At 40.0% G+C, this 26,424-nt stretch overlaps 1 protein-coding gene and 1 pseudogene across 2 annotated transcripts in view; one reads left to right on the forward strand and one right to left on the reverse strand.

The window, feature by feature from the left end:
- Positions 1 to 26,424, forward strand: part of LOC134530218 (uncharacterized) — a 52,205-nt gene that overhangs the window by 21,645 nt on the left and 4,136 nt on the right. For both annotated transcript variants that reach the window (XM_063364889.1, XM_063364888.1), the window contains exon 2: positions 21,541 to 22,307. In XM_063364889.1, coding sequence (XP_063220959.1) covers positions 21,543 to 22,307 — 765 coding nt within the window. In that variant the 5' untranslated portion in view covers positions 21,541 to 21,542. The remainder of the gene's footprint in view (positions 1 to 21,540; positions 22,308 to 26,424) is intronic.
- On the reverse strand, positions 318 to 16,155 carry LOC134530220 (UDP-glycosyltransferase UGT5-like; annotated as a pseudogene).

Here is a 26,424-nt window from a genome sequence, read left to right on the forward strand (position 1 = left end):
TACCGTGGATGGACTATAGTGTGTTGTCCCCAACGGTCTCCTTAAACGTTTGCACCAAGCCGAATGTTGCACCATTTTCTAGTTTAATTGTTATTTTTTTTATTGACAAGTCTGATCAAAATAAACACAATCACCACAAAGGGGGGCTCGTGGTAAAAAATGGTGCCATATCCCCCCCAGTTCTGCAGTTAGTGTGTTGTCCCCAACGGTCTCCTTAAACGTTTGCACCAAGCCGAATGTTGCACCATTGTCTAGTTTAATTGTTATTAATTTTTTTATTGACAAGTCTGAAATAAAAACACACTTTTACCACAAAGGGGGGCTCGTGGTAAAAAATGGTGTCATATCCCCCAGTTCTGAAGGTAGTGTGGTGTACACAAGTATCTCCTTAAACGTTTGCACCAAGCCGAATGTTGCACCATTGTCTAGTTTAATTGTTATTATTTTTTTTATTGACAAGTCTGATCAAAATAAACACAATCACCACAAAGGGGGGCTCGTGGTAAAAAATGGTGCCATATCCCCCAGTTCTGCAGGTAGTGTGTTGTCCCCAACGGTCTCCTTAAACGTTTGCACCAAGCCGAATGTTGCACCATTGTCTAGTTTAATTGTTAATTTTTTTATTTACAAGTCTGATCAAAATAAACACAATCACCACAAAGGGTTGCTCGTGATAAAAAAATGGTTTATTTAATTTTAAATACTGTCTTTCAGATGATTTTATTAACACGTATAAGTTCTTGAACATGCATATATATTTTTTTTTTCCTGCTTTATACGCATTAATTTAAGGAATTGACTTAGGCTGTTGTTGCACAAAGGAATTTCTATGTTTTTAAGGTGTATACGATAATTATGGTACGATCCTATAATTTTTCAGATTCGCATTTAACTTATCCTCAGTGTAGAAAACTTGTTAGATGCTTTAGCAATTTTATTAAATAGCGAATATCCTGTTAATGCATCACATAAATGAAAAATCAGACTGAAAACAGCGCACATATAAATATGGCACGGGAATGTTTGAGCATAATAAGCGTACACAATACAAAAAAAAGACATTCCACAATATTCTATTGCCAAAGAATTTTGCTGAAATGTATCTGAAACTTCATTTATAGACATGAGTACTATGTGTTCAATGATATGTTTATGAAATATTCCAGAAACATGACAGTTGAAATGTAATCTATTTGAAACATAGTAATGTTACTGCAATATCAATACTAAGTATATCAATTTTTTTTGGAAAAAGGGGGGGGGGGGGGAACACTTAACCCAATGTTTGCTTTCAAATTCTTTCCTCTGTTCGTGGGAATAATAGATTTTTTTAAAAAAATTAAGGTTTTGGAGGATAGGGGAGGGGGTTATATATATCCCCCCCCCCCCCATCCCCAACACCATATCCATGCAAGAGCTGGGCAATGTCGAGCTAATGGGGTCCGTGTTTTCATGCGTGCCGTTGAACACAAAAAAATTTGAATACACTTTGTACCGTGAGATTAGTCTCGGTTTACGTGGTCCTTTTCCGCTTCCGTGTCATTGTAGAACGGGATTTGAACCGAAAACTCATGATTACAAAACTACATTTTCTAACAAACTGCCACTAAATAAAATTCATACAGTTATCTAACTAATGGTAAAATTGAATTTATTAGTATTAAAAATTTGTATTTTTCCAATTAAAGTTTCTTTTTTGCGTCGCCAACGTTTGTTCTGTTGAACGCACAGAACAGTCTGCGGCACGCCAGCAAGACGCAGTACGTCACACTCGCCGCCGCGAGCGCTAGCACCGCGACGACATCTAGCAGGTAGCGCTGGAACCAGGCTAGGTCCGCGGCGGCCGGGCGCAGATGCGGAGCGCCTTTGTGCCTCATGACGTACTCCGACCAGAACACGGCTCTCTCCAGCGCGCTCTGCGGCTGGTCGCGAAAGATCCTTGAGGCTTGTTGCGCTTTCTCGCGATAGCTGGAGAACAAAAAACAACCGTTAGTATCAAAAATAATTTATAATGTAGGTAGGAAATAGAATAAACACGTTACAGCATAATATGCATATTATGTTCTTTGAATTATTATTTCAGCTAGGAAGATTGCTCCCTGATGATGGCGACTGCAATGTCGACCGAAACGTCGGTGAATTTATCGCCAAAAGACACGGCTACAACCCAGAAGCCAAGCTACTTCAGACAATGGCCGTGAAAGCCTGCGATAAGTATTAAGGGGCCCGCCTCGTCAGGGGTGTATGTGTGTTAGCGAGGCGGGATGATAAGTGCGACGCTCGATGGTATTTCTAGCGCGGTGACGCCTCTAAGCGCAAGGCTCTGAATTGACGCGTAGTCTTCTCGTCGTCACAGGATAACTGTGAAATTTTAGCGGTGACCGCAACATTATATAGCCGATAAATGAAGATAAAGGTGTAATGCAAGTCCCTTAAGTGCTTTTAATGATCTTTACTGGTTGTTTTACGCCTAAAAATTACTCAGAAAACCAGCGTTTTAGCCATTTTAACTCTTCTAGAAATACTTTTTAAAAACATGATCCAAAATTAAAAGTACTTTTCGGGCCTCAGCGATCTCTTAAATGCTTTTCGTAAGCAGACCCCACTCGGAATATCTCGAGTAGTTTTGAAATCGCGTTGTTTTTCCTGAAGCTCTGCGCACTGTCTGTGTGCCCGGGTGGGCGGGACCCCTCACTTGCCGGAAGACGAGTGATGGTAGGATACACGTCAATCGCAGGAGCATCATGACGTAAGGGTGGGATGGGGGGGGGGGGCACCTGGGGTCGTGGAGCAGCTGGCGGAGCGCGCCGCCCAGGGAGGCCTCGGAGACGCTGGCCAGCTGCAGCGCGATGCCCAGGCCGCTCCTCTGCGCCTGCGCCGCGTTCAGCTGCTGGTCCGCCAGGAAGGGTATCGCCAGCACCGGCACGCCGTGGTAGACTGCCTCCTGGCCGCTCAGCAGCCCGCCGTGCGTCACGAACACCTTCAGGTTCCGGTGCGCTGCGGCAGGGAGTGAAGCCGGGTTCACGATGAAAAAAAAAAAAATTGGTTGTCTGTAAAGTCGGTTCACGGACGATATTTTATCGTGACAACGTCGCAACAAAACATTGATGTAATGATTGCATACTTTATGAACAAAATTGAATCATTTTTATTTTAATAATAAAATAATAAATACTTGATTTTATACTATTAATCAGATTTTTAAAATGCAAGAATAATTAAACTTTATTGCCGAAATTGTTGTTGTAATAAGCAATGAAAACAACATTAACATTTTCACTTCACTTTATAAACAGTCGAGTGGAAGAGAGATATATGCGGCGCAAGCGTACAATGTGCGTACGGGACACAGCGTAACGGAACTATGTGCGTACGGGACACAGCGTAACGGAACTATGTGCGTACGGGACACAGCGTAACGGAACTATGTGCGTACGGGACACAGCGTAACGGAACTATGTGCGTAAGGGGACACAGCGTAACGGAATAATGTGCGTAACGGGACACTTTTTCGTGCGTGCAGCAGGCGTTCATCGATTTATTAGACGTTGTCACGTCAAAAACTCCCGCGAGTGTATAGCAAGCCATGCACTCGATTGTGTAGAATCAGTGGCACAAGTGAATCTTAATGTTAATTTCAGCCAACGAAATTTCTCGATGTAACTGACATCTGTTGGTAGTGCTAGTAAATAATTATTATATTAACTACCAAATGATCATCACACGACTTCTGACCAGCAATTTGGGAATACAATTTTTTCGACTTATAATTTAATTTGGTTTATGTAAAAAAAATTAGTTTTATTCTACCCACAAACAAATTTTAATTTTTGGCGTGACAACGTCTAATAAATCGATGAACGCCGACTACACGCACGAAAAAGTGTCCCGTAACGCACATTGTCCCGTTACGCTGTGTCCCGTTACGCTCATTGTACGCTTGCGCCGCATCTACTCGCTTGGAACAACCATCGATTTGACTTTTTCGAGGCACATTAAACTTGAAACACTCCCATTCGTTTCCTACTTTTTCTATCGTCCTATCCTCAACAGAATAACACAGATTGGAAGAAGTTAAATAGCAAACATGTATAAAAGTTATAGTTAAAATAATCTGCTTGTTAAAGTAATAAACATATTTGAATTAATGAGTGCTAATAAAAGTAAATTTATCAATTAAATTGTAGATTTCATTTCACTCCTTCTTTGTATCCATACAAAATAGTGATAATTCAATAAAAATGATTCAATTTTTTTCATAAAAGAATGCAATCATTTCATTAATGTTTTGTTATGACGTTGTCACGTTAAACTATCGTCCGTAAACCGACTTTACAGACAACCAATTTTTTTTATTTACATTAATTGCTAATGACTTTTAATAAGTAATAGTAATTAATTTTTAAAGCTGGGATTATATACACCGGAAGATTGTAATATCTCGAAAATTTCTTGCCACAGTATTATTGGTAATTATAACCAGTTTTCTAGTCCCTCCAAAATTGCAACCTACTCTACTCTCATTGACTGTTGCTCCATGCGTCCGTAGCACACAACGATCTTATGTGCTAATGCGAATCAGTGTGTTCGAAAACATGACGGTCAAATCTTGTGCGCACGACCTACTGTTACTGTTTTTATTTTCTTTTTTTCAATTTTTCATCCAATCTCAGTCCGTCATCAAACTCGTAGCGGCGTCAACTGACCTGCGGCTACGTTAGCAGTTTCCAAGGCCTTGCACGGAGTAATATTTAGGAGCTAAGGAAGAACGAATATTTATCCTATTACTTTAGTTCTTAATTTCAAAATGTATTAAGTAATTATTAAATAATACCACGGAAAAAAAAATTGTTTATGCTACCATACCAACAAGCACCTATAACAAAGGACTTGGCATTGTAGTGTTTCTTATGCTACAAGTACAGCACCAATACTAGCACAAGACGAAGCATTGCAATGTTTCCTTATAAATAAGAATAAATGCGAGGGAATGCTTACCCAAAACATCACTTTGCGGTAGCCATTTCCATATTTTAACATTTCCAGGTAGACCATCCTCAAAGTCCGTCTCGAACTTCCACAAAACCCTCTGTTTCAGTTTTGAAAATACTTTAAGGATAACTTCACGTTTTTCTTGAGATAGATCGGCACTGCGTAGGTTAGTACCCAAACTGAAGAGTATTGCACCTTCTTTGGCCTCATCCAGAAAGTTTTTTATGTCCTGGAAAACGAAATACCATACATTAAAAAAATTTTAATGAGAAAAATGTACGGATGAATTAAGATTTATTAATTTTTTTTTTGTAAAGCAATATTATAAATTACTTCAAATGCAGCTGTTACAATTTTGTTTATGTTTTTGTAATCGCTCTCTCTTTACCTGTAATAAAGGTGTGAGGTAACTTACATTTGTAATCGTGTTTTACAACTGTTTACAGATCGCAGGGACGAAACTAGAAGGGGAAAGGGTGGGTCTTGTGCCCCTGGCGTCACATTTAAGAAGCGCTGAACTGGCAGAGTAATGTCTACTATGGATATTTACTTGAATATCGTAGTGTTATAACACAAAAAAAAGTATGTTGAAGGGCAGATGAACTGAACTATTTGTATTGTAGGATTCACGTATGTATATCGTCCAATATTTAAAAACTGGCATTTTTCGTTCTATCCAACTTGCGATGTATTAAAAATGACTGCAAATAAATCTGTTTATTTATCATATAAGTTGAATAAAAAATGTTTGGAATAGTGGGATTAATACGTGGTGTTGATATGAGGGGGTGTAGGGAAAGGGTTTGGTTGGTTTGGGGAAAAAAAGGAAGGTGCCAATATATGAGTGTGGAAACTCGTCTGGTTACGTCGCTGACAGATCGTTTGTATAGTAAGTTGTGATCGAGTAAAAATGGTGTGGTGGATAGTGCTAAACGACGCACGATTATGCGCAGAGTGATCTCAGTGGGCTGCGATCCACTTGTACCGACTCGGTATTCACAAACTTGAATCACTGTGGTATGAAAGGATCGAACCCAGGACCCTCGACACGTGATCGCGATGCGTTTAGAGGTCACGGCCACCGAGGACTCTTAAGAAGATAAAGGTATCTCCTATTTGAAAACGTTTGTATGATACGTGTTACGCCTGTTTCTCATGACTCGAGCAATACTTCGGCCATGATATAACAGTTTTAAGTAAATATTTTAAAAAGGTGTTTCAAACTATGGTAGTGGCGGTTCCAAGTCTACATCAATCAATCAATCAGTGTGAAGATTACTCGCCGCCAATAGCAAATTTTTTCTTTGCTTATCTTTGCCGTTGAAGCTTTTGTTTGCGTACGTAGTGGACATTTGCAACAAGAGGGCCATTTTTGTTAATCACACTTCTTAAAAATATCGGGTATATTTATTACGCAATAAGAGAAAGTCTCCACCGATTCATTAATAGAGAGGGGTACTATTAGAAGTTTTTGATTAGTTCGTAGAACTTTGTGAAAAGAACCAATAAATATATAAACATATAGTCAGAGTTATAGTGAGTTTTTAAATGTTTCCGATTAATATTTTAGTACTGCCATGGACAGGGGCGCAACAACTAAATTTCCAAAAGGGGGGCAATATACCTTTTTATAAAGAATCATCGATCACCCCTATTGAAGCGGGGGCCCCGGGAAAATTTGTATTTCAAGGTGGAAAATGGTGCTATTTAACCAGTTTTATTATCTAGAAATTGATTACACAGCACTTTCTTTGCCCCCGTTTGCCCCCACTTCAAGGTTTCAGAAGGGAGGGGGGGGGCAAAATACCCTTGCCCCCCCCCCCCTGTTGTTGCGCCCCTGGATAGAAGTATAACTTCTAATGTGTGTGGAGATTTTAAAGTATTAAATGTTTAGTGAATTTTAACAAGATGGGAATTATTTTAATAAAATTCCTTGTCGAAAAACAGGTCCAAATGTCGGCAATGCAGCCTTCATAGGTAGACGATGGCCACACCATGCCATTCCATGGCATATTCCAGCAGTATCCGTAGAACAAGCAGTTCCAGAAACAACAGCTATTGGTCCACAGTAACACTCATCACTCCTGCACAGATCTCAGTCGGCAGGGAATTTTTATGGGAGCCGTTTCTAATAGTTTAAAATTTCCTGTTGTTTCGTGCTGCTAATTTCTACCTGCGTTTGATGGTGGCAAGCAACGATTACGATTCAGGCAGAGAATTCGAGCGACGGGTGCAGAAAGTACGTGTGAGATTTGCGTCTACAAATTTTGGCGTGTACTTGAAAAGCGAATTTTTTTTTATCGGTATATTTATCACGCTAGGCATTTTTTTAAAGAATTTTACGTTAAATTTCGTGCCCGAGTTTTGTTTATAAGTTAATTAGAAAATATGAACATCACGTAAACACATTAATTTGCTCGTTACAGAAGTTAGATGTTTACACATCACTGGTGAGTACTGAAATACTCGCTCAAATCCCCCCCCCCCCCCCCGTAAATACATTTTCTTTATTTTTCAAGGAAGAATATCATCACCCTTAGGCCGACATGAGGTTTTAAAATAAGGTTTTATGTGTTAAATAATTCTACACCTGTACCCTAACCGTATTCCTAGTGCACGATAGGACACGGTCAGTCTCTTATTTTTAGGGAACGGATTTTGGTGTCATATCCGTTGCCGATTTGCGGCCCAAATTCCACGCATGCGCAGAGCTCACTTTTTTTCCCATTGATTTCGTGCAGATGGCGGACCGGCGTCTGACGCCATTAACTCGTATATATTCAATTTCGTGATCATCGGGGGGCGTACCGGTGGGCCAATGAAACTTCGTGGTAGCGAAACTATCCTGGAATATAAGTACATAAAATATTTGGGAATATTAGAATAACGCCATTTAATTAGTTCGACGGTGCTGCTATCTCTAGGATTTTCCGCCGTAACAATTGCATCGGAGGGTTGCCAAACGTTCGTTAGAATGCGCTGGAATCAGTTTCTACCCTCGCGCAGGGCACCGTTTATTAAAACGGTTGCCGATTTGTTTCCTTGCTGGGATTCGAGTTTGGACACGTGCTGGAATGCGGCCATCCCGACAAGGCGGCGGTGGTTCGCGAACCCTGCGTGTCGCGGCGGGGCGACTGAAATGCTGCCCTTTGGAAGGGCAGCCCTTCAGGATTTTTCTGACAGTGGTGTTTTTGAAAGGTTGTCTGAATTGTTGCCCCTTGGATGGGCAGCCCTTCAGGATTTTTCTGACAGTGGTGTTTTTGAAAGGTTGTCTGAATTGTTGCCCCTTGGAAGGGCAGCCCTTCAGGATTTTTCTGACAGTGGTGTTTTTGAAAGGTTGTCTGAATTGTTGCCCCTTGGAAGGGCAGCCCATCAGGATTTTTCTGACAGTGGTGTTTTTGAAAGGTTGTCTGAATTGTTGCCCCTTGGAAGGGCAGCCCATCAGGATATCTTTAACAGTGGTGTTTTTGAAAGGTTGTCTGAATTGTTGCCCCTTGGATGGGCAGCCCTTCAGGTTTTTTCTGACAGTGGTTAGTTTGTAAAGTGACCTAACCTAACCTAACTTAACCTAACCTAACCTATCCTATAATAACCACTGTCATAAAAAGCCTGAAGGGCTGCCCTTCCAATGGGGCAACAATTCAGCTCCCCCGTCGCGGCTACCTGCGGAAGAGGCCGGGCGGGCAGGATCTGCAGTCCGCCCACGGGCACCATGTTGGGCGGCAGCGGCCGCGGGTAGTTCACCCCGGGCACTATGTTCACGAAGTAGAGGGCCACGTCCCGGTACAGATCGAGCAGCGGGGGCAGCTCGACGCCCGGGAAGTGCCTCCTCATGGCGGCGTCCTGCGCCGGCGCGACGTACAGCCGGTGCAGCAAGCAGCCTGCCCCACCACGAGAACACACAGTTCTCCAGCCTCTCCGCGAAGGTCATGCGGTCGCCGAAGCCGTGGAAGGTGTTCGGCACGTAGGACGCGGGCAGCTCGTTGCCGAGGAGGTGCTCCGCCCACGGTATGCCCAGCGTGGTGCACACACCGATGACCGGCGCGTCGAACCGGCGGCCGAAGGCGAGCAGCGCGTCGTTGACGGCGGTCAGCGCGATCACCAGGTCGAAGTGCTCGTCGCGGGACCGGATGAGCTGCGCCACGTCCGGAGAGGCCAGCGCCATGTCCGTCAGCGCCGTCACGGACGCGAACATGTAGAACATCCTCGCGAACATGTTGGGATGGCTGAATAGACTCAACCGGCTCCCTGGAAAAAACAAACAAAACAATCAAAACAAAAAAAAATTGGTTGTCTAAAAAGTCGGTTTACGGACGATAAATGAAAACCACATTAACTTTTCACTTCAATTTTTAAACAGTCGACGAAACAGTTCACGTGTAGATAACTTGTAATTAATTTTAAAAACTGGCGTTCAGCTATAAAGTTTAAATATAATTATGAACAAGTTTTCATATAAATAAACTGTAATCAAATATCTATCATCAATTATATGTATCACCATAATTTTTTAGTCAGTTGTAACATAACCTATTATTACTGCACTCGCCTACAGCATAACGGAACACAGCGTAACGGAACAATGAGCGTAACGGGACACAGCGTAACGGAACAATGAGCGTTACGGGACACTTTTTCGTGCGTGCAGCCGGCGTTTTTCGATTTATTAGACGTCACGTCAAAAATTAAAATATCCAGTTCAAACAAAAATAATCTACGAATTCACTGTTGCTATCGGTATCAAAATATTTCTAATTCGACTGTAATACAATAAGAACATCATTATTTTAATTTTTTTTTTTAATTTTCTTTACGTGTTCCTCTTATCGCTATGTACTCTTATCCGGACATGACAGGTAATGTGCTTCCTCAGCCATTCTTATGTACGACTGTGCTCGCTCAAGATATTCTTTTTCGTGTGTATGTGTACTGTTACTGATAAAAGCTACAGACAAGGTTATGTGGGTATCCCAACATTTGTTATCTGCAAACATATGTTTTTAAATGGTTGAATAGCTTAAATAATGTTATTTTAATATAGGTAGTGACTTTGCAAAGACAAGCTGAATTATTATTTTAAAAATTCTGGTATTTATTAAACAAAAACATACATTTTTCAAACTACTTAATTCATAGATACTTAATTTTGTATGTTTTTCTATTGTGTGTGTGTGTGTGTGTGCGCGCACGTATGTGTATGTGTGTTTTATGGATGACGGTGATAAACTCCGACACTGTTTGACCGATCGCCATGAAAGTTGGCACATCGAATAGTTTTTTTTACATGAAATTGTTTTTATGGTATCCATGTTTTTACAACTCACTGCTAGATGGCGCTGCAGTGCATCAGATTCTACAACAGTCGACCGATCGCCATGAGAATTTGTTTGTATTGGAATTTGAACACGAGAATATTTTCACAATATCCATTTTGCTACAATTCGCCAATAGATAGCGTTGCAGCGCATCCAACTTCTATTCCGTTCAACCGATCACCATGAAAAATTGGTATGTTTTGATTTTTACTGTCCTTTATCCTCAATAACAACAAATGGTGATCGTGACTGTGATTAGTAATTGATGAGTGAGTTTAAAATGGAATACTATTTTAAAATCTTTATAGATTCTAGATGGCATACAAACCATCCATTTTAGATATATATAGGTAAATAGTTAAACACTGTCAGGACAACACATGCCTGGTTCTGCTAGTTATTTACAAACAAGCAATGGGTACATATAAAAAATGTGGTTATTGTTTGTTAATATTATTTATTATGGCTTGGCACAGTAATACCACAATTATTAAAATACATAACACTATGAGATTAAAGTTAAACTTACAACGTTATAATAGTACGTTGACGTTGCTTGCCAGACACATGCAGTACCTATGCATAATGAAGAATACACTAAAGTAGCGGGTGATAATTAGGGTCTATTAGTCTCTAAGTCTGCGATGTCTGCCCTAAGGGCCAGTGTTTCGTTTTACCTGCGTGGTGTTTATCAACCTCTGGGCTTTACGTTGTCGCGACTGACATTTTGTGAACGAAACCATGACCTATAGGCAAGAGGAGAAAATAATAACGAAGTCGGGAAATTTTATCACAGTAGATACGTGTGTGTTGGGTAGATTTCAAAGAAAGACTACCAACCGCCGCCAATTCATCATATTGCCATGCGGAGCAGTAAATGTGGGCGAGGCCAGAAACCGAAGTTTCTACAACTCGCTAAGTGCATATTGTAATTCAGGTGCAACACACACATGTGTAGAATCATTTGAATCGACGGCGGGGAGACTACCAATTGTAGCCGTTTCCATATACAGGATAATTATAAAGTCCGTGAAACATTTCATAAATTAGGTACAGCGAAATGGAAAAGAATAACGTAACAAATTATATCCAGCGTGAAAGAACCACTCTCAAAGTATTTTTTAATGTAGCGCCAAAAAGCTATTTTAAAAAACAACCGACAGGGGCGCTAGTGCATGTAGTTGCTGAAAATGGCTGCGAACCAGGCAGAGAAAGCCTTTTGTGTGCTTGAATACGCCCGTAGCGAATCGGTAGTGAGTGTTCAAAGAGCTTTCCATGGCAAGTTTAACAAAACACCACCAGTTTACAATAGCATAATGAAATGGTACAAGAAATTCGAGGAAGACTGCTGTTTATGCGACGCAAAACGGTCGGGTTGGCCAGGCGTGGCACAACAGACAGTGGATTGTGTACGGGACGTGATGGTGCGGAGTCCCAAAAAGTCAACTTATCGGGCTAGTGCAGAATTGAACATCCCTCAGCCAACAGTGTGGAAAATTCTTCGTAATCGATTAAGAGTGAAGCCGTACAAATTTCAGCTTCTGCAAGCCATCAGCCACGATGACAAATTGCTCCGACTACAATTCTGCATTGCCATGCAGAACCGTCTTGAAGACGATGACTTTGCAAACAAATTTATCTTTAATGACGAAGCCACTTTTCATCTCTCAGGAAGAGTCAACCGACACAACACACGCATATGGGGGACAGAGAATCCACATGCAACTCTCGAACACGTCCGAGATTCGCCAAAAGTTAACGTGTTCTGTGCCATGTCAAACAAGACAGTTTATGGCCCCTTCTTCTTCGCTTAGAGAACTGTCACTGGTATCACCTACCTCGACATGCTGCAATTGTGGCTTATGCCACAACTTGAAGCTGATAGCAGGGACTTCATCTTTCAACAAGATGGTGCTCCACCTCATTACCACAATGTGGTACGAGATTATCTGAATGAGACGTTGCCACATCGCTGGATGGGCCGTGGGGCGGCCGCTGACCAAGTGCTAATCACCCGTGGCCACCACGATCACCGGACTTCCGACACCTTGCGATTTTTTCTTGTGGGGATACATCAAGGATAGTGTTAATGTTCCACCTCTACCACAGAACATTGACGAATTGAGACACCGCATCGTAGCAGCTGCTCTTAGCATCACTCTGATATTCTGGGTCGGGTATGGGTAGAATTGGACTATCGATTAGATGTGTGTCGTGTGACGCAAGGTAGACACATAGAAAATTTGTAACTAGTGAAGAAAAAAAAACTTTGAGAGTTTTTCTTTCACGTGGTATATAATTTGTTACATAATTCTTAGCCATTTCACGGTACCGATTTTTTGAAATGTTTCACGGACTTTATAATTATCCTGTATATTCACACACACACTGTGACGACGCAGCCACGCTCGCTCACCGCCGCGGGTGATGTTGAAGACCACCCGCACGTCCGTGACGTTACTCGCGCCCGGGTCGCCCGGGTCGTCCGCGAAGGGCGACACGACGGTGACCTGGTGGCCCCTGCGGGCCAGCTCCTCCACCAGGGGCGAGTACAGCTGCTTGTGGCTGCGGCTCGGCAAGGGGAACACGGCCAGCACCCGCTCCGCCGACCCTGCGGCGACCGTGGCTAGCACGACCAGCGCCGCCGTCGCCAGCGCTCCCCGCGGCATCTCGCGCTACTGCGACACTGGTGCCGCGTGTAGCTCGCGGACTGTACCTTTACATTTACGGTTCTTCTTGCATAACGTAATCGAACCGTCGGAGTTAGAATATTTAGAAAATTTATAGACTTTATGTTAATCTCTATATTATAATATTTTATATTACTATGTTTGTATACATATATATACATATATTAGATGTCTATTTATCACGAAGTTTCTGATGACGACCCAGCATACCCCGGAAAATGATTATGGAAAATTTTAGAAAAAAGAAACCAATGAAGATCTTAATATCATTAAAGCCCCAATCTTCAAGAAAACCCCAATAGGGGATTAGAACTTGAAGAAGAACGAAGAAATTGACATTATTTTATTTTATTTAGCCTTATGGATTAGTTGTACCTTTACAGATGTGAGAGGTGTGGTTCCGTAACGGGGGGGGGGGGGGGGGGGGGGCAGCTCTGTAGGTGGTCTGGGGGTTCACGGCGGAGCTGGGGGCGGGTCGGTGGGGCCGAAGTTGGGATGGGTCTCCTCAACCTCTCGACCTGGCCGTGCGCTCTCCAGTAACATGCCGCGATTGGAAATGGCGAATCTATTTCCCGGTTCTCGGAACCCATGTTGGGCACTGGTAACAGTGTCAGGCGTGTAAAAGACTCATCTTTATCCTAACCAGGACCACACCCCAACGGGATTATTTGTCTGGGGAGTATTGATGAATTTGAGGTGTGAACCTAAGTTACATGTACCTTTACAGCGCCACGAGCAGCTTATCTTGCTTTCCGACTGTCCACGTCAGAATGGGAAGCCTTTATTTCACAGACAAGAGAGCCACACCTTAAGTTCCCCGAAGTTTACGTGATTTCACAGTATCATTAATGTAGCTATCCTAACCTAATTGACCATTAGTATCATTTTATCAACACCGCCATATTTATTTACAATGAACAAAAAAAACCGAAGATGCACGATCGTTTGTGAAAAGAGGGCTTCCCCTTCAGAATGGTTGACTCCAATCTTAAAATGTTTAACCAATAAATCCCTAGGGGAAAAAAACATTACTGCACTCAAAACAATAGTTAAAAATAACCATTCAGATATTTTAACACAAATAAAATTTAAAAAAAATTTATTTTAGGTCTAATAATAGTTTTTTTTTTTTTTTTTACAGTTTTATATCGTAACAGTTCGATATTGCCATTCGAAACATTTACAGCAAATACATAAAAAATATATTTTATTAAATTTTTAAAAATTTAAATTAATAACTAATTATTTATGTTGCTGAATCATTTTGCCATATGAGCCAACCTAGGATGTAGCCGTCACGTGCGTTACATGTGAACAGTCGCAGATAGGTTGTACACAAATATTTGAAATCACTTGCACAAGTTTCTAAGTACACAGTAAGCGTATCTACAAGTATACTGCGCGTATAACAATGTATGGAAGCATCGCAGTGCCGCAGTATGCGAGTGAGCAAGTACACAAGTGCGCAAGCAAGAATGCGAGTGTGATATAACGCAAGACACGTAATCGAGCGCTGCTACTGCCATCTTGTGTTTTCAGCAAGTAATTTAAAAGTTAATCAGTATTACACTGGAGGTTCACAGTTGTAAACAGCATGGTAACGAAAAACACGCAAAGAATCTTACATTTGGTCTGACTGACTACTATATCCGCTTAAAAATTCATCCTTGTTTTTGTTACGCTTTTTACGTTGTGCTCTGATGCCTCGACATACCCACTGGCTGTGAAAAAGTTTCACTTTAACGAGTATTTTCAGTCTGAAATACAGGCCAGTTCTTTACTAGGAGTCCTCATGGGGCCGTCTCGGGCCGTTTAGGCTACTGGAGTGAATGTGGCAGTAAATAAATATGCCAAGGCCTTAAGTCCATTCCCCCTCATTACACAGTAGGTATACACAGGGGCGCAACAACAGGGGGGGGGGCAAGGGTATTTTGCCCCCCCTCTGAAACCTTAAAGTGGGGGCAAACGGGGGCAAAGAAAGTGCTGTGTAATCAATTTTTAGGTAATAAAACTGCTTAAATAGCACCATTTTCCACCTTGAAATATAAATTTTCCCGGGGGAGGACCCCCGGACCCCCAGCTTCAATAGGGGGGATAGATGATTCTTTATAAAAAGGTATATTGCCCCCCCCCCCTTTGGAAATTTATTTGTTGCGTCCCTGGCGTATACATACACACACAGCGTAAGCCAACAAGTTAAAAAATTTAATCAGCATTCTGAAAAAAGAATTTCAACAATGTACTGAAGCACAGTGAGACTAAATTATAGAACAGCTGGCAAAAATTTCGAAATCTAGTGTTGGCTATGATTTGGACCATTTTGACACGTGGTATGGGTAGATGAATGTTGTGACTCAATTTACTGCAAAATAGTAATGACTGCTGTCATAACTACGTCTGTATATTTCAGTTTTGTTAGCCCTCGTGGAAAGCGCACACAAAACGCAATGAAGTTGAGAAAACTACAAAGAGAGTCTACACTATGTAAAGGAATGCCTCGAAGCGGAACTATAGCGAAGACTATAACGAGCTAGATAACAAACCTTAGGTCGGCTCGCACAGTCGTGAATTTCGGCAAAGCAATGGCGGATATGACAAGAGAGAAAAAAATTGCAAAATATCAGTGTAGGCATTAAATATGTGACGCAAAGTGTGATGTTACAGCACCTGCAATTCCAACTGTATGAGAAACCACATCGCCTACGGCTGCTACTAAAGGCCCATATGTCAGTGTGTTAATGTATATAGTAATGTTAGGATTTTTTAAAAATATAAAGTGTTAACATTTATAGTTTTTCTACATTTTTTAAAAACCTCTTTCCCCTTCGAAAACGTTTCCTGCATCTGCCGTTGAAGTAACCTGCAGTAAAGCATTTCTCCATCTTATTAAATTGCAAAGTGTTTGTTGGATTTTACATGCCTGACTTTGCAAGCGGTCCTAATTGCCATAAAATCTTCACCGGAATGCCCAATTTACGAGAGAGACAATGCTACAGTGAGATCGTAACCCAGAGCATGGTATGTGAATACCGTGCAAAAATTTGTTAAAAAAAAAAAAAGTCTGAAATGTTTCTACGAACAGATCAACCCTAGAATCAACGTGACAGTGGTTGTTACCTCGTGGCGTATCCGGCTCCGCGTCTCGACTGCGAGATACCAGCCAGCGTGGTTGTTATTTGTACATTTAAAAAAAGAGTGGGTGAAGCCAAGGCCATGACAAGAAAAAAAAAAGCATCACATTACTTGCTTTTCTTAGGATGAATTAACGTTCCTCGCTCCGTGCGCACTACGAGCAAACGACCCAGTTGCGTAACCAAGTAACAAGCACCAATACACAACCTACAAAAATTCATTCTACTTTCGGTTGGTATTAATGCGCGCCAACTGACCGTGGTCAGGAGACCAAGCAGTCCAAGCGTTGACGTCACAGTGTCTCGGGCGGTCGGCGGTAAAGTGACAGTTTTGAATTTAAGCATCTTTGTTGAGGGAAACGTTTTCACAGACGAGAAAGCCAAACGCCCGATAGTGCATCTTCGTTTTTTTTTTTTTTTTTTTTCATTGTATCTCATGATAACTAATCGTCAATTCGGTTAGGTTAGCTACATTTTAAATACTTTAAAACATTGTGGACGGTTGATTTGGTAAGGATAGCTACATTAAAGATAAAATGATTTTACAGTATTTTTAATGTAGCTATACTTACCTAATATAACCAACCATTCACAATGTTTTAAAGTATTTATAATGTAGCTAACCTATCCTAATCGACCGCAATATTTAATGCCACACCGGTTTATACAATGAGATAGAACGGAAAGAAAAAAAAACGAGCAGGAACTTCGGGTGTGGCTCTCTCGTCTGTGAAATGAAGGCTTCCTCTTTGCTGAGGGGGATAACATTTTCAAGCGATACAAAAATTACGTTAGCGTGAGGGGAATAGTTAGGTACGTGGTGGGGGAACCGGTAGAGGAGGAGAGTGCGTCAGCAGCGAAGCCACGCACTAGCGGTCGAACAGGAAGACGGCAAAAAATGGGGCATAGATACGTAGCATAGCATGCTAAATGCTAATTGTAACGGCCGGAAGGGAAGACAGCAGTAGAGAGGTAGAAATGACGCAGCAGTGATGCTACGAAATTCTTGTAATGTTGCCTGTGTTCGACTACTCAGTTTTCGTAACGGCTAACGATTGACGCTACCATATTGCTTTTTTTTTTTTTTGTTAATCTACTATTTATTTATTTTTTCGTGTGGAAAAGAGCTATTGATTTGTGCAATTAACTTTATAACTATCATTTTTTATGTGAATAGTGTGATTCAGTGGCGTAGCCAGGATTTGTGTATGGGGGGTGTTAAGAATCATGGGGCCCCCCCGCCCCCATATTAAAGCGGGGGGTCCGGGGGCCCTCCCCCGGGAAAATTTGGATTTTAAGGTGTAAAATAGTGCTATTTGAGCAGTTTTCGGTACTTAAATTTAAATATTGTAATGGTAAAATTTTTATTAATTTTAATATGAAATTTGTTTGAGTGATGGATAAGAAATTAATTAAAGATTTGGTGCTAAGGGGGGGGTTTGAACCCCTAAAACCCCCCCCTGGCTACGCCCCTGGTGTGATTGTAAAATGTAAAATAATGTATAGACTTAAGAGGTTAGCTTTAAAAGTGTATTTTTTTTCGTTAATGACCACTGTGATTTGAAATGTCAAAAACACTTATAGACGTGTGAGATAGATCTTTATACTTAAGTGTAATTTAATATTTGTAATTTATGTTCTGGAGGAGAGGTTTTTTTTCTGTTCTTTCATTTTATTCAGCTGGAGATTGCGATTTAACATCCGGCCGTCGTAGAAGTTTCGTGGTTCAAAAATTTAATTATTTTAAAGACTATATATTTTTCATAACATATTAATATGTGGAGCACATTTAAAAAATGTTAAGATAAAGGGATAAGGTATACTGTAATACTGTCTAAGACACTGTTCGCGTCTCACACTTTTCCACTTATGATATAAATACCAAATTACATAACTTAGACTGATTTAAATAGTATCTATATTGGATAATTTATAGAATGCATTCTATATTAAACACTATATATGTATATATATTACAAAGTATCAAGTATCAAGTATATATAATACAGCATGTATTAGTGTTAGTAGTATGTAAATCGGCATACTGGGACAGGGTTCAGGCTGAGGAGCCAGGAGCCGACCGCCATCTTGGATTGTAACTTCACGATGGCCATCTTGGATGACCTTGACCTTGAACCTTGGCATTAAAAATTTGCCTCAAGTTCCGCCAAAATTTCCATATTTTCTGAAAAACATTTCGCCAAAAAATTTCCAAAAATTTTAAAAATTAAAAATGACTTTTGGGGGGGGGGGGGAAATCATGTTTTCTTTCTCAAAAAAGCAAAATTTAGGAAAGACCTTTAAATACTTTTGCTTAAGAAAGAACACAAATTCCATATTGAGGCTTAATAATCCATGTCTACAGCCTCCGATAATCCTCTGTCGTCATAATGGAATATGATGTCACAGTTGCAGTTTCCGTTATGTCCACCATATTAAAAATATTTATTTATTGTCCAATTTTAATGAAAAAAGGTCTAAAATTTATAGAAAATTTAATTAATAAAATTTTAATAAAATATATTTAAAAACACCGTTGCACATATCGTTACGCCCAACATCTTTGATTCTATAAATGTTGCATGTTTTGTTTCTCCCGCCATATTGGATAATTATGTCGTCATCATTACACTTGACATTACGTCCGCCATATTGTATTCTAGAACGTAGCACTTTTCTTTACGGCCGCCATCTTGAAAAACCGTAATTTTTATGCTAGAAAATTGGGAAAATTTTAAAATTATATAAAATTAAATAAATCAAATTTTAATAAAAAATTTTAAATATCTCTTACGCCTTGAAGTCCTCGGTTTGAACCCAGTAGGAACAAAAATAAAATAAAAATGTTGTTAGATCCTTTCTCCACAGAAGCCACCTGCAGACACCTCTCACCACTAATGCCAAAGTATATATCATCAGCTAGTATGACGTCATGCCCACCATCTGGTTTTCTTCTGTTGGAGACTACCATTTTGTTTTCGTTTACTAGAGTGTGCTACCATCAAATTAGTTTATGTTAACCTGTTAGAGTGCAGTAGTCATTTATTATTGCTGTGGCACCTACCATCTTGATTTTAGGCGCCATCTTAAAATTGTGTAATTATTTAGCTAAAAATTCGGGAAAAATTCCAAAATCCATTAATTAAATTTGCAAACAATATACTGATTGATTCGATCGATTCCTGTCCTCGGTTGGATCCCTGGGCGATGCAAAAAATTTAATTTTATGAAGAAAGGCTCATTTAATAAATCATATTCAAAATCCAAAAAGAGGCATAAATCCTTTACTACCAGCATCCAGTAAGCCGTTATTACCGCTGTCTTTATTGACCTATAAATTCGGAAAAAAATTCAAAAAATTGCACTTATTTAAATAATGACCGAATCGATAGATTCTTGTCCTCGGTTTGATTCTCGACCAGTGACAAGTGTAACTAAATATTAAATAAATTTTATATTCTGTTTCCCATTACATTTCACGGAGTTTATTAATCATTCACTCTACGAAAAACAACTCAAGACAATATACCTGTCCGATGAATTAAATACGTTGTCGATAAGCCTGACATTAAAGTGTAGTTTTACAATACTTATAATAACCTCTAAAATGTTCATGTACAAAGCCATTATACATATAGACCAAGCGTCTTCGGACCGCGATACCGGGTCATAAACAATGTCAGTCGTATAGATCAATCATTTCCGAACCTCATGACCTTCTTTGTAGTCAGCTAATTATAATCAATTAGACCAACGTAACATGTTTTACGCTTAGATGAGGACACAGAATCCCTGAAAAATGATTTATCAAGACAAAGAGGTTTGGACTAGTAAATATTCAGAGATAATACATATTTGACTACGCGCATTTAACGAAACATCACACATTCAACAAAAGAACACACTGAACATACAGTACACACAGGAAACGGAATGCTGGTAGTAAAGGATTTTAAGGCTTTTTTTTTCTTTAGGATTTTGAACATGTTTTATTGAAATTGGTATTTTTTACATTAAATTAAATTTTTTGCATCGCCCAAAGATCTAACCAAGGACACGAATCGATCAAATCAATCAGTATATTGATTGCAAGTTTAATTCATGAATTTTGAAATTATTTTCGAATTTCTAGCCAAATAATTACACAATTTTAAGATGGCACCCAAAACTCAAGATGGTAGGTGCCACAGTAATCATAAATGATTACTGCACTCTATACGGTTAAACATAAACTAATATGATGGTAGCGCACTCTAGTAAATGAATACAAGATGGTGGTCTCCAGCAGAATAAAACAAGATGGCGGGCATGACGTCATACCAGCTGATGATATATACCTTGGCATTAGTGGCTTCTGTGGAGGAAAGATCTATCAACATTTTTTTTCTTCATTTTTTCTTACTGGATTTGAACTGAGGACTTCAAGTCGTAATAGCGTTTTTATATTAGTTTTTAATTAAAAATTTATTCATGATTTTTTTTTATAATTTTTAAAATTTTCCCGATTTTATAGCATAAAAATTACGGTTTTTCAAGATGGCAGCCGCAACATAAAGTGTAATGATGACGACATAATCATCCAAAATGGTGGGTGCAAGGAAACATACAACATTTATAGGTTCCAAGATGGTGGGCATAACGATATGTGCAACGGTGTTTTTAAATAATTAGTATTAAAATTTTATTTATTAAATATTTCTATAATGTTTTGAATTTTTTATTATATTTGCATAATAAGTAAATATTTTCAAGATGGTGGACATAACAGAATTTGCAATGGTGATGTCATTCCATTATGACGTCAGAGGCTTATCGGAGGCTGTTGGCATGGATTCTTAAGCCTTAATATGGAATTTGTGTTCTTTCTAAGGCAAAACCTTCTGAGGTTTTTCAAAATCCTAACTTTTGAATTTTTGAGGAAGAAAACGGAAATTCTTCCCGTGAAAAAGATCAGTTTTTTATTTTTCAAAATTTTTGAGATTTTTTGGCGTGATTTTTTCCTGGAGATATGGGAAATTTGGCGAAATTTGGCATTCAAGATGGCCGCCGTGACTTCACAATCCAAGATAGCTGTCTGCTTCTGGCTCCTCAACCTGCACCCTGTCCCAGTATGCCCCTTTACATACTACTAGTGTTCATTGTGTTATAAATTAATGTAAAAGGATTTCCAAATAATGAAGGATTTCATGCGTTACTTTTATTTTGTTATGATTTTATATTAATAAATTAGTTATTGCTTAAAGCTATTGATAAATTATAAAATAATAAGTTAACATGAAAAATGATTTAGCTTATGGTAGATAATCTAGGAGTTGACATAGCACAGCATAGTCATATTCAAATAGCTTATTTTAGCTGTGACTCAGTTTTAAGAGTTTGTTCATAACCACGGGCTGTCGTTTGCTCCCACAGACATGAGCGGAAACGAGGGAAGCAGCCGCCTCAGACGCTACCTGGGAAGTATGGCGGAGGGAGCAGGGCGCTACCAGGGAAGTGTGGTGGCGAGCGCAGGACGCTACCTGGGAAGTATGGCGGAGGGAGCAGGGCGCTACCAGGGAAGTGTGGTGGCGAGCGCAGGACGCTACCTGGGAAGTATGGCGGAGGGAGCAGGGCGCTACCAGGGAAGTGTGGTGGCGAGCGCAGGACGCTACCTGGGAAGTATGGCGGAGGGAGCAGGGCGCTACCAGGGAAGTGTGGTGGCGAGCGCAGGACGCTACCTGGGAAGTATGGCGGAGGGAGCAGGGCGCTACCAGGGAAGTGTGGTGGCGAGCGCAGGACGCTACCTGGGAAGTATGGCGGAGGGAGCAGGGCGCTACCAGGGAAGTGTGGTGGCGAGCGCAGGACGCTACCTGGGAAGTATGGCGGAGGGAGCAGGGCGCTACCAGGGAAGTGTGGTGGCGAGCGCAGGACGCTACCTGGGAAGTGTGGCGGAGAGCGTAGCTGCCATCAGTCGCCTGCCAGGAGGCAAGTTCGGCCTGCTGCCCGCCAAGCAGCTCAGCAAGTCCACCCGGTTCGGCATCAAGGAACTGACTACGGGCAGATGGCTCTTGAGGTTCGACAAGCCCCATGCTGGTGTCAGACACGCTCATGTGAACATCAACTACAAGCTGACGAGAGTCCGGGATCCACATACCAGAGTACCGGAGTCGGTGGTAAACGCTCTTGGCGTGGGTGGGAAGGTGAGTCCATCTTGATGTTCACTAATATCAAACACACCCACGTGAACATCAACTACAATCTGACGGAAGTCCGGGATCCACATACCAGAGTGCTGGAGTCGGTGGTAAACGCTCTTGGCATGGGTGGGAAGGTGAGTCTAACTTGATATTCACTGATATCAAACACGCCCACATGAACATCAACTACAAGCTGACAGAGTCAGGGATCCACATACCAGAGTACCGGAGTCGGTGGTAAACGCTCTTGGCATGGGCAGGAAGGTGAGTCCAGTTTGCTGTTCACTGGTATCAAACATGCCCATGTGAACATCAACTACAAGCTGACAGAGTCAGGGATCCACATACAAGAGTGCCGGAGTCGGTGGTAAATGCTCTTGGCATGGGTGGGAAGGTGAGTCTCGCTTGATGCTCAGCCTCGATGCACTGCAGCTACAAACCTCGCATCAGAAATTGATGTCTATTTTGTTTAGTTAATTTTGTCAATTGGTTTTTTTAGGGTCATGGACGCATGAAACAACTCGCATGGAAATAAGTTACTGTATGTAAAATTAATTTCTTGATCGATATCTCCAATTTTCAATGTACATAACAATCTTAAATGTTTTTCATAGCAGGAACGTTTCTTTCTCTTGTTCTTTCATTTCCAAAAAAATTATATAATTAAAATTATTGACATTTTTTAATTTGCATTGATTATAATATTTCGTTAGGAATTAAATATCATTTTGGATTTCTTAATTATTATTTGTTAATTGAAAATTTTATGCATTTATATTAATTGGACGCATGAAACAACTCGCATGGAAATAAGTTACTGTATGTAAAATTAATTTCTTGATCGATATCTCCAATTTTCAATGTACATAACAATCTTAAATGTTTTTCATAGCAGGAACGTTTCTTTCTCTTGTTCTTTCATTTCCAAAAAAATTATATAATTAAAATTATTGACATTTTTTAATTTGCATTGATTATAATATTTCGTTAGGAATTAAATATCATTTTGGATTTCTTAATTATTATTTGTTAATTGAAAATTTTATGCATTTATATTAATTTTTTATTTTTTTATTTTAAAATTCGTACTTTTAAAGTTATTTATAAATTTGTTGCATCCGTTGGTTTTTGTTGTATTATATGGTGTTAATCAAATCATTATTAATATATTTCATAAAATTTTGTTCTTAATATTGTTGCTTTAATTTCGTAAAAGCATAATCTATAAATGATTATTTTATAAAAGAGATCCAATCTGTTTCATTTTGTAGGAGTAAAATGAGTCATTAAAACATTTATAAAGTTTTTACTAATTTTTTTTAGATTTTATATTACATAAAATGATAATCATTAATTTATTTCATAAAATCTATACATCTTGCAGTTGAAATAGTCATTAAAATTTGTAGTAAAAGATTATTTTAAGATTTTTGAATTTGAAGAGTAAATTATGTGCCGCCAACTAGTATTTTTGGCACAATTTTAAATTTGAATTAAAAAAAAATAATGTCATCAGTCATTCTTTCCTGCAATAACATAAACTTATTCCTCCTCCTGTACACTCCCATTCAACTTTTGTCAGACCTGTCTCCCCAAGTTTTCCCAGCCCTAGATCCGATTTTTGCAGAGACTTTGCCAGTCAGTCTGGGTATCCTTTTATTCCCGCCTTGGCACACGAACGGCGCCTGTAATTCGCCTCCGATCCGTGACGAGAACTGCTAGGTCCTGCAAGCTCTCAGGGCAGACTGATTCCTAGACCTCGCCTGACGCGAGCCATTTTCACCAAAGTATAGTCACGCCTCCGGGTCCTGTAGAGCCTCTTTTCCGCTGTCATCAGCAGCCCCCACACACCCCACATCTCCAAGTTTTCCTGGGAACACTGGCCCAGAGCGATGACCGGCCACTAACTCCGGCCAGGGTTGGCCTCTCCCCAAGGCCACGACACTAGTTCCAAAAGTACATGCTCATCCTACCTAGCGGTAGTTTTGCGAATCACTTCCCCTGGGAGTTTGAACGTCCGCTGAACGCCTGCCCTCTGGTGTCTCCCGCAGTAACCAGTACCCTGTAGTTCCTTCCCCGGCCACCAGAGCACTGGCCTAGTCCGCTCCATAAGCCCTATGCTGCTACCAGCCGCCTCGTGCGAGTCGACCTCTACTCGGTTCAGCCACACCTCAGTAGGTCGCGCTGACATCGGGCAGTACCACCAACTTCGAGATATCGAAGTCTGCTTTTCTCGGCAAGCCCCTCGGTAATTTTCGGAACCTTTCGGTCCGAAAGCCGAAGCCTCCCCTCTTTCTTTTCTTTAACATCGCCTTTTAATTACGAGTCTCTGCCGCCCCAAACTTACTGCGCGCCGCGATTCTGGACTGGCTACTTCGCATCTACGTCATCAGTACGCCTCTCCGTAATTCTTTTAATTGTGATTAACTAGACAATGGATGATTCCCTCAATGGTAGTGTTTAGGCGTTAGTCAGTCTGTGTAGATCTAGCTCGTGTAGTCATCTATTAGTCATCATAACCAATTAATTTTTTTTAATCATGAAACGTACGCGCCGTGTCCATGTGCTCAACGCCCGGGGAGATCCTGGAAGCCATCGATCTGTTTGGTGAGTTTCTACTACCTTTACTCCCCGACCATCATCGTGACTAGAAGGCATTTTCTGCCTATTTTGCCAACTGTCTGTTAATCAGTCCTGAACATGTGTGTTTCGGATCTGTTTACAGACAGGGACCAAGTACCAAGTAACAAGTACTAGGGTACACGTTTTCAAGAACCGGGCACATTCCAAGGACCAGATCAGTCTCCACGGGCCGGATGACTAAGACCCTCTGACATCCTGTCAGCTTTTCCACTTCGTCCAGCAACCTTAAAACTGCCAGCCCTTCAGTTTTTAAAAACCTTTTCGGACTAGCATTCAACCACGTGGCTGAGATCAGACAGCCAGAAGTTTCCTGCGACTTCTTAATATGTTTATTGTTACGAACTTTAGGTATTTAAATTATATTAAAGATATATTTAATTGTCTAATAAGGGCCGGCCCATTCTCCTAATAATGTGATTTTAAATCCAGGTTATGTATGTTTTTTTTTTTTGTTAATCAATGTATAATATATCCAATGTGAAAATAACCAGAAGTAAAATAAAAACAAAGGTACTAAGATCTAGACGAAATCATTATTTTGCCTTCTGAAACCAAAAGATCCACTTCCCTCCCCCCCCCCCCCCCTCAAGTCATCAGGAGAGTGAATTGTAACAAAGTTGTAACATAACTTGGGTTTACTCTGTTGTGACTGAGGAGTGTGACAAATCTTAATCATAAAAATCTGGTATCTATATGAATTTGTTATTATTATTTTCCTTGTACTTATTAATATTTTCTTATAGTAATTGCCACAATTATTTTTGTTAATTCTATAACAGTCTCGTAAATTAAATAAATACTTGTCAACTCTCTTGCTCCTTTGTGAAAATAATGTTAGGCACATAGTTTGATCGCAAATCATGTTCATAAAAACGTTCTATTTGTTTCGAAATGATTATATATATATGTATATATAAACTATTAAAATAAAATAATATACAGATAAGTTTCATTATTTTTATCCATAACATTTTTGGTTCTTGTAATATCGATTAAGCGAGCATTCCCTGTCGTATAGTTAGTAAAATATTAATATTGTCACGAACGCGAGAGACCAGACTTCGGTGCGCGCCAGGACTGTGCAACTTGACAGACACTGGGTGACTTGGGAATAAAGATTTTTAAGTACATGTAATTGGTGATTAGGCATTTATAATTAATATTATTTATGTAGATATAAGTAATCAATAAAACTGTGCATTAAAACTTAATTGGACTATCCGTTACGAACCAGTAGTTCTTTCCCCACATTATTCTAAATCGTAACAACATGTTTATTTATATGTACTGTGTTTGGTGGAAATTTATATTTATGTATTTAACTTCTAACAATTTATTTTTATCTGCAATTTAGATTATTTGTGTTTCTTGAAGTATGTCAACAAATGTATTTACAACAATCATGAAGTGTTTATTAAAGAAAAATTTATTTTATGTTATGGAAAAGTACCAGCGCAATTCTACCAACATTTCTTAC

The sequence above is a fragment of the Bacillus rossius genome, chromosome 3 (assembly GCF_032445375.1).
Source record: "Bacillus rossius redtenbacheri isolate Brsri chromosome 3, Brsri_v3, whole genome shotgun sequence".
Classification (NCBI taxonomy): Eukaryota; Metazoa; Arthropoda; class Insecta; order Phasmatodea; family Bacillidae; genus Bacillus; species Bacillus rossius.